The sequence below is a fragment of the Macaca nemestrina genome, chromosome 3 (assembly GCF_043159975.1).
Source record: "Macaca nemestrina isolate mMacNem1 chromosome 3, mMacNem.hap1, whole genome shotgun sequence".
NCBI lineage: Eukaryota > Metazoa > Chordata > Mammalia > Primates > Cercopithecidae > Macaca > Macaca nemestrina.
Genome location: NC_092127.1, coordinates 77,001,680 through 77,014,663, shown reverse-complemented (window position 1 = coordinate 77,014,663; position 12,984 = coordinate 77,001,680). Strand labels below are relative to the sequence as shown.

General features: G+C 35.7%; 1 protein-coding gene across 1 annotated transcript in view; it reads left to right on the top strand.

Moving 5' to 3' along the window:
* FAM241A (family with sequence similarity 241 member A) overlaps positions 1-12,507 on the top strand; it is a 45,031-nt gene extending 32,524 nt beyond the window's left edge. Inside the window, exon 2 of the mRNA XM_011749000.2 lies at positions 6,055-12,507. Within this exon, the coding sequence (XP_011747302.2) occupies positions 6,055-6,300 (246 nt within the window). The 3' untranslated portion in view covers positions 6,301-12,507. The remainder of the gene's footprint in view (positions 1-6,054) is intronic.
* The last annotated feature ends 477 nt before the right edge of the window (positions 12,508-12,984 follow it).

The following is a 12,984-nucleotide window of genomic DNA, read 5'->3' as shown; positions in this document are numbered from 1 at the left end:
TTCTGTAATTTAGTCCAGAATTTATAAATATTTGAAAAATTTCACAACTATGCTCATGGGAGAATACAATGAATATTGATATTACATTTAAGTTTTCTTTGTTTTAAATTTTTGTGGGCTTTTTGCATAGTATGTTATTGTAGAATATTTCCATTTTTCCTTCAACGAATACTTATTATGAGACTATGATGGACCAGGCACAGTGCAATATACAAAGTACTAATGTAAAATTTGTAAGACATGTTTATTGCCCTTAATACCCTTAGCGGGTTCAAAGCTAGTGACAGAACATAGATATATAAAGAAATAATTTTATAAGAAAATACTATGCTAGGCATAATAATGGCTGTTATTAAAAAGTCAAAAAACAACAGATGCTGGCGAGGCTGTGGAGAAAAGGGAATGCTTATACATTATTGATGGGAATATGAATTAGTTCAGCCACTGTGGAAAGCAGTTTGGAGATTTTTCAAAGAACTTCAAACAGAGCTACCATTTGACCCATCTATCCTATTACTACATATATACCCAAAGAAAATAAATTGTTTTACAAAAAGACACATGCTCTCATATGTTCATCATAGTACTACTGTCAATAGCAAAGACAGAATCAACCTAGGTGCCCATCAATGGTGGATTGCATAAAGAAAATGTGATATATATATATATATATATATATATACACACACACACACACACACACACACACACACTATGTAATACTGCACAGCCTGAAGAACAAAATCATATCCTTTGCAGCAGTCAACATGGATATAGCTGGAGACCACTGTCCTAACCAAATTAATGCAGAAACAGAAAACCAAATACCACGTGTTCTCACTTATAAGTAGGAGCTAAACATTGGGTACTCATGGACATAAGGATGGCAACAGTAGACACTGGGGACTACCAGAGGGAGGAGGAAGAAAGTGGAGTGTGGGTTGAAAAACTACCTATTGGGTACTATGCTCACTACCTGAGTGATGGAATATATACCCCAAACCTCAGCATCATGCAGTATACCCTTGTAACAAACCTGCACAGGTACCCCCTGTATCTAAAATAAAAGTTGAAATGATTTTAAAAAGAGCTAAAGAAATAATTTAAAATTAAAACTTTTGAGGCCCCTAATTTTATGTCCTCTTTATACAGTATTTCTCTATGAAGAATTCTGTATTTCTCTGTTTGTTAACAACAATTAAATATAGGCAGTAAAAAATACAGGTGTTCGTTATACCAGTGTTTTCTCAAAATGTGGTGAAAAGCTAGGTTTTTGTTTTTCAATTCATTGCAGACTGATACATTTGTAAAATAAATTTTAAAAAAAGAACTTTTTCTCACTATGGTCAGAGGAAAATGTTAACTACTGAAGAATGGTCAAAGAGGTGCAGTACTGCTAGCTTTGAAGATAAAAGAAGAGGCCCAGGAGCCAAGGAATACGGGCAGCTCTAGCAACTGGAAAAGTACGGAAATAGATTCTTTTGAGCCTCTAGAAAGAAATTCAGTCCTGCAAAAATGACTTCTAATAGAACTATAAAATAATACGTTTATGTTGGTTTAAACCATTACATTTATAATTCTTATGGAAGCAATAGAAAACTAATATTAAACACAAGTTCTCTTTACTTGAGGAGTATATGTGGAGAAATAAAAGAAAATAAGAATAACTTTCCAAAGATGACCCAGAAGAGCTAGGAATAATTTTTTCAAAAGACATGCAAAAGTCATTGTTCCAGAGTGAATCACATACTTTCCAAAACTAGCTCTAGTAAAGAGAAAATTATTCTTAGAATCATCTCTGGAACTGAGTAGGTAGAATTCACTTCACCTGAAGAATGAAGGCTGGATTTAAGGTTCTAATAGGCAAGAGGAAAGAAGACTAGATGCTGAGTAATATCCACAACAGAAATACCGCTAATCCCATAAAAATATATACATGGTTTTCAGATTACTGTAGTAAATAATATTTTGGAAAATAGTGCCCATCTTTTGTTTGGCCAAAAAAAAAAAAAAAGGAGCAAAGTAGAGACTCTATCAAATACTTCTCTAATGCCTGCCAGAAAGACACATGATAAATTCTTCCTGTTTATTCGACAAATATTTATTGAGATGTTTCTATATGCTGCTATTCCCAGGACATAGCCTTTGCTACATATTCATATCAGAGGCTATCGGTGGCCAGCAAAAATAAATACTGCTCCTACTTCATGAAGCTTATAGTACAGGTAGACATTAATCAAATAATAACACACATTGGCATTGAGTTAGAATGCATTGAAAGAGTATTACCTGATGCCGTGAGACTGAGTTGAAGCTTAAGCTAAGACCAAAAGAAGAGGATGCCTTAACTAAGCAAAGGAGAGAGGAAATAATTTTTTAAGCAGAGAAAATAGTATGTGCAAATCCCTGTGGTGAGCAAGAGCTGAAAGACCTATGTGGCTGAAAACAGACAGAGGAAGGCTGATGACAGAATGAGACCAGAGACTCAGATAGAAGCCAGACTAAGCAGGGCTTCATAGATCATGTTAAAGATTTTGGCCTTGATATTAAAAGCAGGATGGAGGTGGCATGATTGAATTTGCACTTGGAAAGAACCACTCTGGCTACATTGTGGTATATAGATTATAGGGGAGCTAATGGACTTGTGCAATAGCAGTGTTAGGAAACTATTGGAATAGTCAAGAGATCTTAGTAGATTCTTAGGATTATAGCAGTAGATGGAATAGTGTATACACTTTAAAGAAATGTTTAGAAGGTAAAACAAAGAGGATATGGTGATGACCTCGATGTGGGTCATGAGGAAGAGAAAGAGGGAGGGGGTCAAGAATGCCTTAGAGTTCTGACCTTTGGATCTGGTATATGGATGGTGGTGCCATTCACTAACCTAGGGAGCATCAAGAGAGCCCTCTTCCTCACAAATCAGCCAGATGGTTTAAATTTTATTGTAAATAAGAACTTCTAAAAATAATTGAATTGGATGACCTTTTGATAGCTCATGAGACAATCCAGAAAAAGCAATATGCTGTTACTTGTGGTAGTTTTGTGACACCACATGCATTTCATTGTATCTCATAACTCAAGTCATAATATAGTCCTTTCTTAATACAATTTACCCAATTGCAATACATTTGTAATGAGTTAATTCTACTTAATTATCTCAGCTTGTCAATTTTGTAAACTTAAAAAAAAAACATAGAAACGCACCAATTGACAGAAAGAAGGGAGGGATCAAACTCATCAACTGTAACCATGCAGTTTTTTACCTCAACTTATTTCAAGTATCTCTTATTCCTACAGTGAAGTGCTGGTGCTGGCTCCTACCAGTCCTCAAAGAGCAAGTTGTTAAATGTTTAGGAACTTTGTGAATTGGCTGTTAATAGTTTGAAATTGGCCACAGTGGAAGTACTAACACTACAGAAACTGGAAATCACAACAGAATTGGCGAACACTGTAAAATAGAGCTTCCCCCAACCCCCAACAAAGCCCATTGTTAAACATTTACCAACACACCAGTCTTTGTATCCTTTAGAACTGTGTTATTTGAGAGGATAGCCTAGATACATAAAATACTGGAATGAGATTGACTATAATCTCACTGATTGAAGAATAGTGCTTATTTTCCTTCTCCATATTCTTTTTTTTTTTTTTTTTTCTTTTGCCTGCCTGGAAACTGATACCCTTTCCACATTCTTAAATGTCTTCCTTTAGGGTTGTTTGAACCCCCTATCCAATTCATTGCTGGATATATTTGATGTTTCTACAGAACTTCATTTGTGAAGATATGTTACTTTTAGGCATTAGTCTAGTGATTTTTTTAAACGTTTTTCTTCTTTGTTAGATTGCCCAGATTAAGAAGTATTTCAGTAAGGTGGCAAAGTTTTAGAAATTACTGAATCTGGTAGATAGGTATGTAGGTTTATTATACTATTTTCTCTAGTTTTGTGTGTAAAATTTTTTGTAATTAAAAAAAAGAAGAAGCAGGTGGCGACAGCCACAGCTTTCCCAGACCTGTCCTTACTGGGTCTTCAACTTCCAGTCTCAATCCCACCAGCTGTTCTCAAGATCTGAGATAATGTGAGCATTGCCGTCTCCTCACCTGGCCTGATTTACTAACTCTCTATTTTGATTTAAGTGTTGCAACACCTCCTTCTTCCCCTGAAAAACCCACAAGCATTTGTAGATTTTATTTATTTTACAAAGAATTTAAACCTTCAGACAGTACCTACCATATCCAGATTAGGGTACTTTCTTCGTACTAAAACCACAAAAATACTGAAAAAAAAAAGTCTTAAAAAGCTTCAGTAACAACAAAAAAACCCCAAAGTACAGTGAGTGCATAGATTACAAGAAATTGGGAAGAGTAAAAAAAAAAAAAAAAAAAAAAAAAAGATTTTTAAGAACTTTAGTAAAAAATGAAGAATAAAAGGGCCAGAACCAGTATCAACATGCTAAACACTGGAGAAACAGAGAGGGATGAGGGATCAGCAGAATTACATACTAAATCGAGGACTCTTCAAGTTCTACCCTAAAGAAAAGAAAGCTTTAATGTTAGGCAAGAACAAGGTTTTTTTTTTTTAAAAATGTAGTATATTGTTATAGATCATATCACAGTACAAGAAACATAAAATTGACCCAATTGTAATATATCAGTGAAGAAAAAAATAATTTAGAAATCAATTTTTTTTAAAAAGATCCACAAATTATAACTTAAGAGAAAACTATCAGTATCAAAAAAGGATCACATAAATCATTTTATGGATTAGAAAGCTGAAGTTCAGAAAAAGTGAAGTAATTTGGCTAAGGTCATGTCACTCAGCTAGTTTAAGTGTTGCAGCCTGGACGTGAACTCCCTAGATAACTCTACAACATTTTGTTTTTCTGTCTTTTTCTGATATAAGTGAAAATCCAAAAGTAATGTTTAAAATTATATAAAATAACCCGGGTGCGGTGGCTCATGACTGTAATTCCAACACTTTGGGAGGCCAAGGTCACTGCTTGCCTGGTGCTGATTTCTCTGAGTTCAGAGGAGGGAGCCTGTAGACCTGGGAACCAGGTATCTGAGGACGAAGCACCCAGTAATAGGTGCTGGCATCTCAAGAAGGCACATTGAGATTGGTTCTACAAGTATTGGAAAACCTCCAAATTGCAATCAGCTGCTACTACTAGCAGGCACTATTGCTGTCAGAGTGAAGAATTGTTGCTAGAGTGAGACTTAACAGAATTAAGAAACCCATCTGAAGGAAACAGCAAATTCCTTCTTCCTTCTCTACTTGTGAAGTATCACGCTGGTCCCTGTATTGGCAGAGCCTAACAGGGAGACACAAATGCTTGCAGAATTCCAAAGAGTCGGTTTGAAGCCAAGAGACAGTAGCTTACTGTCTTGGCCTTAATTGTAATACGACTGGAAGATAATAGAAATAATACTTTTGGTATGTATAATTGGGTGCATGTAGACATTTTCTGGGATACTACCTACTGGGTAGACATTTGGTCTTATTGTAAAAAAAAAAAAAAATTTATTAAAACTATTTGTTTCTTCTGATGAAATTAATAAGAGCCACTTAGGGTGTCTGTATAATGAACAGGAAACTATGCAAGGGCCTGCTCTGAAGTCTGCTTAGCTGAGCTTAAGACAAAGATCACAGCAGTAGTGGCTGAGGGTTGCTCTATAGTAACAGCAAACGTGCTTTGGTCAGCTGAGGCTCGGTTTCTTAAAGTCTTAGAGTCAAAGAAACCGTCTAAAAAAGAATCTTACCAGGACAGAGCAATCAGGCCTTGCCTCATAAAACAGGACAGTGGCAGAAAAGGGTGTTCTGAAATCATGGTCACTCACAAGAGAAATACAAACATGGTTCTTCACTTAAGCAGCCATTTTTGTGCAATTCCAGGATCAAAAAGAACATTCCCATTGTATTAACTTAACAGGTACTTATAGAATAATTATCACAAGTATGCCCAGCACTTTGGGAGATGAAAAACTAAGGTTCTTAAAGACCTTTACATATTTCTCATGTTATGTTCATGTTTTGTCTTTTTTTTTTTTTTTTTTTTAAGGATGTTGAAGATTCACAAAACCACACTGGTGAGCCTGTTGGAGATGACTACAAGAAAATGGGAACACTTTTTGGTGAACTGAACAAAAACCTTATCAACATGGGCTTCACAAGGATGTATTTTGGAGAACGAATTGTGGAACCAGTAATAGTCATTTTCTTTTGGGTTATGCTGTGGTTCCTTGGCCTGCAAGCCCTTGGACTAGTTTCTGTTCTTTGCCTTGTTATTATTTATGTGCAACAGTAAAACATGGCTGAATGGAATTGTTTGACATTTGGTAGCCATATATGTAATTGAAGAAGTTATATGTTTCATTTTTTGACAACCGAAAAAGTTTGCCTTGTTTCAAATTGTGTGCTGGATGTTTTGTAAGTAAATTTATACATGGATGTTACTTAAAACTAAACTCTTGATCATAACAGGGTTGAATATATATTTTGAATATACATTAGCTTATTCAAAACTCTTGTTTCACTACTATGATCTCTGTCCCCTTTATACACCTCTATCCCCATGCCAAATCTTAACTAACACCACCAGAAAGTGAACAGGGAAAATAACAGGACATGGAATTCAAATCAAGCAATCTAGTTCTTACAAAGAGTTCCAATAAAACATTTTAGAAGAAAAAGGATGAAATAAGCTACAAGTAAGTTTCACTTAGAAAACTGCTCCCCACTAACCCTCCCCACCAAATAATCCCATATTATTTGGGAAATATTTGGATTTCAGTTGTCCCTACCCAGCCTAAACTAAGGTAAATGATAATTAGCATACACTACCTTAAGATTGTGATGAGAATCAGTAAAGATAGAATGTTTTCTAAGGGTTGAAAATAGTATATTTATTATTGCTGGGGAAAGTTCCCAGGTTAAATATAACTTTTTTAAAATGTAACATTTGGACCTAGACCTACTTTAGTATATCATTTGAAGTTTCAGACAATTTTGGTGCTACTTTTTGTGAGTTTTTAAAGTCTCATAGCCTAGTTGACTTCACCCTATGCTAATGCCATATTTTCTTGTGTCTAACAAGTTGCATATTTTTTCCTAGAGAGACATTTTCAGTATATATTTTTTAGAAATTTGTAATTTTATAGTTCTTTCATAACAATTATTCTAAGTTTTAAAACAATGTATTTCCTATCTTGACATGGATTTTTTCACAAAAACAAATTATATTTTACTGTTGTTTTCAAGAAAAAATCAGATAATTTTTCTTTGATATCTATATCAGAAAGTACAATATTAACAGTATAAAACTAAATGCTTAAATTTGGAACTTAGCCAATTTTGATAATATTTTTCTAAGACTAAAGTCATGTCAGCAATTGGCTAGCCATGTTATTAAGGTGTCTTAATTCAGCATTTTTAGGTTTTATATTGAAATTCGCATTTCTTTAAATATTTGAAAATGGGGAATGGCTTTAGTGATATTTTGGATTTTGTTAGAGAACCTAAAATCTTTACACTTTCATCTCAAAGACTATAAAGGAAAGAGGTAGTTAAGATCATTTAGAATTCAAGTTAAATTTCAGAAAATTGGGGCAGTCAGGCATTTTTATCTTTGGTAGGGCAACAAGTAAAACATGTAGAGTGCTTGCTATTCCACTTTTTAAAGCTTTTACCAAATCTTATTTCTAAAACTCTGTGCATTCTCAGTGTCTTCTCATTCTGAAGCAGAAAATAAGGAAGAACATTCAACTTAGATTTCTAAAATCAGATAACCCTAAACAAAAATGTTAGTCGGGGTCACTAAAAAGTATTGTGCATTTATATAAATACAGGCCTTTTGAAATTTGACTTTTAAAAAGCAAAAGACTTTGTACGATATAATTGTGTTTTTATTGCATTTGCAATATTTTTATAGTAACCTTTATGAACTCAGTATAAGTGCAAGTTGTTTGAAAAGGTGTTTTTATTAGTGCACAGTAGAATTGTGAGGTTTTCAGTAGACGTCATGAGATTTTGTATATCTAGATAAAATATAAGTACATTTTTTTCTAATGCTACTGGAAATTTTACTTTTCCTTTGGAACACATCAACAATACTATGTACAAAATAATAGCTCTGGTTCCACCAGTACCTAATGTTGAAAACATTTTTAAAGTAATTTTTAATAGTAACTATTTAGTATACTATCAATACTATGCATCAGCACACTGGTGTTAATAGGGTATATATTAAATTATATAAAGAAATAAGATATTTTGCTGTTATTCTTTCTACATATATTATTATTGGTTGTTAGTACAGTATACCATCAAATATTTGCCTTTGATATGAGAAAAAACAAACTTTGCCTATGTAATGGAAATAAAATATTTTCTTTTATGAAATAGAATGCAGATTATACTAATATCCTGAAATAAAACTGGTAATTTATTTGGTTCATGGTATAAAGAATTAGATTGGGCCAGGCGCAGGGGCTCACACCTGTAATCCCAGCACTTTGGGAAGCCAAGGTGGGTGGATCACGAGGTCAGGAGATCAAGACCATCCTGGCTAACATGGTGAAACCCCGTCTCTACTAAAAATACAAAAACTTAGCCAGGCGTGCTGGCGGGCGCCTGTAGTCCCAGCTACTCAGGAGGCTGAGGCAGGAGAATGGTGTGAACCCGGGAGGCGGAGCTTGCAGTGAGCCGAGATCGAGCCGCTGCACTCCAGCCTGGGCAACAGAGTAAGAGTCCGTCTCAAAAAAAGAAAAAGGAATTAGATTGAAAATTATTCTCATCACAAATACAAGCCAGTTTTAGAAACTGTTATTGCTTATGAATAAAGAAATAGAAGTTACAATGCTAAGGTTATTATATAATGCATACTCATATGGCCAGCCTGTAATTAAAAAAAAAAGATCAAAGTCTACAGATGAACAGACTGTAGATGAGTAAATCCATTTTTCTTAAAGTAAAGACTGTATTTTGTAGAATTCTGTTCTCTTATACCTTAAGTTGTCATGGGCAAGGTATTTTCCCATTCCTGGCTACAGGCAGATCATTCTTAGTCCAGTAGTGTGCTGGAGCGAGCTTGCACCGGCTTACAAGAGCCAACTGTGAACATTTTTTCCAGTGCTGTCTAGTTGGTAGTTTGAAATTGGGCATGGTGGGAGTATTTACACCAAAAAAATTAGTAAACACTACAAATCAGATCTTTTATTTTCCCTTCAAAGCCAGCTGTTAAACATACATGAGCACACCCTAGAGGCCACATTCACATGTCTGTTCCTACAGATATGAAAGTAAGGAACAGAACACATTTTGTGAAATAAAGCATATGAGGTAAATCCCCCACCCAAAACTGCATCTGGATCTTTCCCTTGTGGGTATTATGGTCCATGGTTGTCTTCTGACCAACAAATCTCTGTTTAATCATGTTTTGACCACAGAAAATCTCTCTAGGCTGTTACCAAGCTGCAGATCCACTAAAGACTCTCCAGGCAATCAGGAAAGGTGAAAGTTGCAGATTGATAGAGGAAAAATTACAGTGTAAGTAAAGATCTGTTGTAATATAGAAAGCTCAAAATAGTCAAAGCCAGGTAAGGAGCAATCAAAGGCTATTTGTGTGGTTCATAGATGATGTTTTAATAGTTACTTCACAAATGTTTATTAGTTTCAGGCTTTTTCAATGCTCTCATTGCCAATTTATGACTTTACAATTAAAGGGAGAAGAAGCAAAAAATCAAGACGACCGGGGTGGTGGCTCACACCTGTAATTCCAGCACTTTGGGAGGCCGAAGTGGGCAGATCACCTGAGGTCGGGAGTTTGAAACCAGCCTGACCTATATGGAGAAACCCCGTCTCTGCTAAAAAAAAAAAATACAAAATTTGCTGGGCATGGTGGCACTTGCCTGTAATCCCACCTACTCAGGAGGCTGAGGCAGGAGAATCACTTGAACCCGGCAGCCAGAGTTTGTGATGAGCCGAGATTGTGCCATTGCACTCCAACCTGGGCAACAAGAGCGAAACTCCATCTCAAAAAAAACAAGAAAAAATTAAATAAGATTTTCATGCCTGGTAATAGAGTTGACCAAAAAGAATATAAACTTATTTACAAACTATGGCTTCAGGAGTATTGGTGGATTTGAGGTCATTTGCAACTCCTGTTTCTCTACCCAACATTTAATTTTTGGTATGCGTTGGGAGTTCAGTCCAACAGCCTGCTCTCACATCACTCCACACAGCAACTTGGCAATGTCACCACTCCCATGGCTGCAGAGTTACCATTTGCACCCTAACAGCTCCCCAATTTGCATCTCTAGATCAGAGCACTGTACAGAATGTAAGACTCATATGTTCAATTGCTTGCCCAATATTTATTTGCACTTGGTTATCCCATAGTACCCGAGATGCAGCATGTCCAAACAAGAGCTCAGATCCTTCTCCCAAATCTTTAATTCCTGTTTCTCATTTCAGCAAATGACACAATCCTTTCCCTAACAGATCAAGCAGGAGTTGTAGGTGACATCCTTGACTCTGTATTTCCTACACTACCTACATGTAACCAATTACCAAGTCTATTTTACTTCTAAAAATTTAATCTTTCTACTTCTCTCCATTCCTAGCATCACTAACTTAGTCCATTCTACCATCATCTCACCTGGCATGCTGAGAATCCTGATTAGCCTCCCTACCTTCATTTTCCACTTTTTAGTTACAGATCTTTCTAAAGCATTATTCTAATATGATTCTGATATCCTTGACCTAAATCTTCAGTGGCTGTTTTCATTATGATAAAGTCCTTATGCCTTAATATGTTTTACAAGGCTCTTCACGTACTGGTTATTGCATACCTCATCTGTCTGTACTGCCACTCTCCATTTCCAAGACTCAACTATACTGAACTTTTCCCCAGTTTCTTTAATGAGACATGCTTTCTTACTTCTAGAACTTTGTACATGCTTTACCTTCTTTAACTGCTCCCCACCAGATTGGCCAACATCTACATAGCCTTAAGACCTCAAGTGAGACATCATGTCCTCCAGGGAAACTTCTCTGACTCCTTTAAATCCAGTTTTGGTTCTTCATTATAGCTTGGTTTCTCATTATGTGCAACCCTGTACTTCCCAGGTCAGCACTTCTCATGCTATATTGCAATAGCTTATTTATCAGCTTCTTCCATTAATCAATAGGCTTCACAAGGAAAGAGAACATGTCTGTCATTGCATTGCTAGTGCCTAACACAATGCCTGGGACATAATAGGCCTTCAAAATATTTATAAAATAAGTAAACCCACTCCATCTACTCATGGTCTCCATATAGACCACTAACAAAAAAGATCTAGAGTTGTTGTACTTTGAAGTTCTTTTACTCCAAAAATATACTTACTGTGCACAAAGAGCATGGATTGATGTATACATAATAATTTGTAAAGTTATTCACTTTTGGTAAAAGAATATTGCTGTTATTTGGAAATATATATATAGTATTTCCACTATACACTCATGTATTTTAGGAGAAAATGTATTTTCAGTGTTGTGTTTTGTTGATTCACTATTTTTCCAAAAAGGATATTTTGCAATACGTATGGTCACTGATACTACCAAAACTTCACATGTGTTCAGTATTTTTTAAAAGAACTTTATTTACTACATTTTAATTTTTTGTTTTGTTTTTTGAGGTGAAGTCTCGCTCTGTTGCCAGGCTGGAGGACTGTGGCACGATCTTGGCTCACTGCAACCTCCGCCTCCTGGGTTCAAGCAATTCTCCTGCCTCAGCAGGAGTAGTTGGGATTACAGGCACATGCCCAGCTAATTTTTGTATTTGTAGTAGAGATGAGGTTTCACCATGTTGGCCAGGATGATCTCTTGACCTCGTGATCTGCCCGCCTCGGCCTCCCAAAGTGCTGGGATTACAGGCATGAGCCACCACGCCTGGCCTACATTTTAATTTAAAAAAAAAAAAAAAAAAACTCTTAAGCTTTTTTGTGAGCAGAAATTCTCAAGTATTTAAGCGTGGTATTTTAGGCTGCAGAAGAAATTCACTATTACATTGTCCTAGTAGCCCAGACATATGTGTTAAATGACATGTCTATACTTTGTTATTCTTTCTAATAAATAATACTCTTTTACAACTCTACCTTCTGAGTGTCTCTTCCCACTCCCTATCACATGTTCTACTTATCAGTTAATGGCCGCCACATCCAGTTTGGAATGACCAAAGCAACAACACACCTGAGGGTGAACAGAGGTTATGTTTTTTCCTCATCCCTATTGCCGGAACAGAATGCCAAGACGTGATGTGTATGGCTTCCCGGGAAAGGAAAAGTGGGAAAACCAAGATCAAGACCAATCTCTGCCTCCAAGCTATATTTTTCTTCTTTCTGTTGCCTTGACTATTGTGTAAGTTAGAATTATCTAATAAACTCTGCAGAAGCCTGCTAGGGATCCAAAACACATTTATGTTTATTAAATTTGAGTTTTCTTTTCAGCAATTAAAGTTTATCATTTAATCTTTCATCGACTCAGTTGGAAATTTCCTTGCCAGTTTTCCAAAACACCACCGAAAACAGTAACTTCTATCATAAAACCATGGACCTTTTTTGCTATTGGTTTCCCCCAGTATGATAAGAGGCTAGTTTATAGTATATTTTTAATGTGAGGTTGTTTAAGAAAATTTTATATACAATGTACTTACTAATACCACAGTTAAGACAAAAACTTTAAGAGATTTTTCTGGGAGTAGCAGGATATGTAATGACATTATCCATATTTGAAAATATATACCATCTACTGAATGCCCTTCCCTGGTCTGTCATGATTGTTTTTGTTAATGTTTTCTTCATTGTTTAGGTATAAAATTCTAAAAATAGTCATGATTAGTTTTTCCATGAGACCACAGCACCAGGTAGCCACAGCAGGCTACCTCTGAAGGACCTTATGTCATAACTTTTTAATATATTTTCTGTCTTAAAGGGCACAAGAGTATGTATGT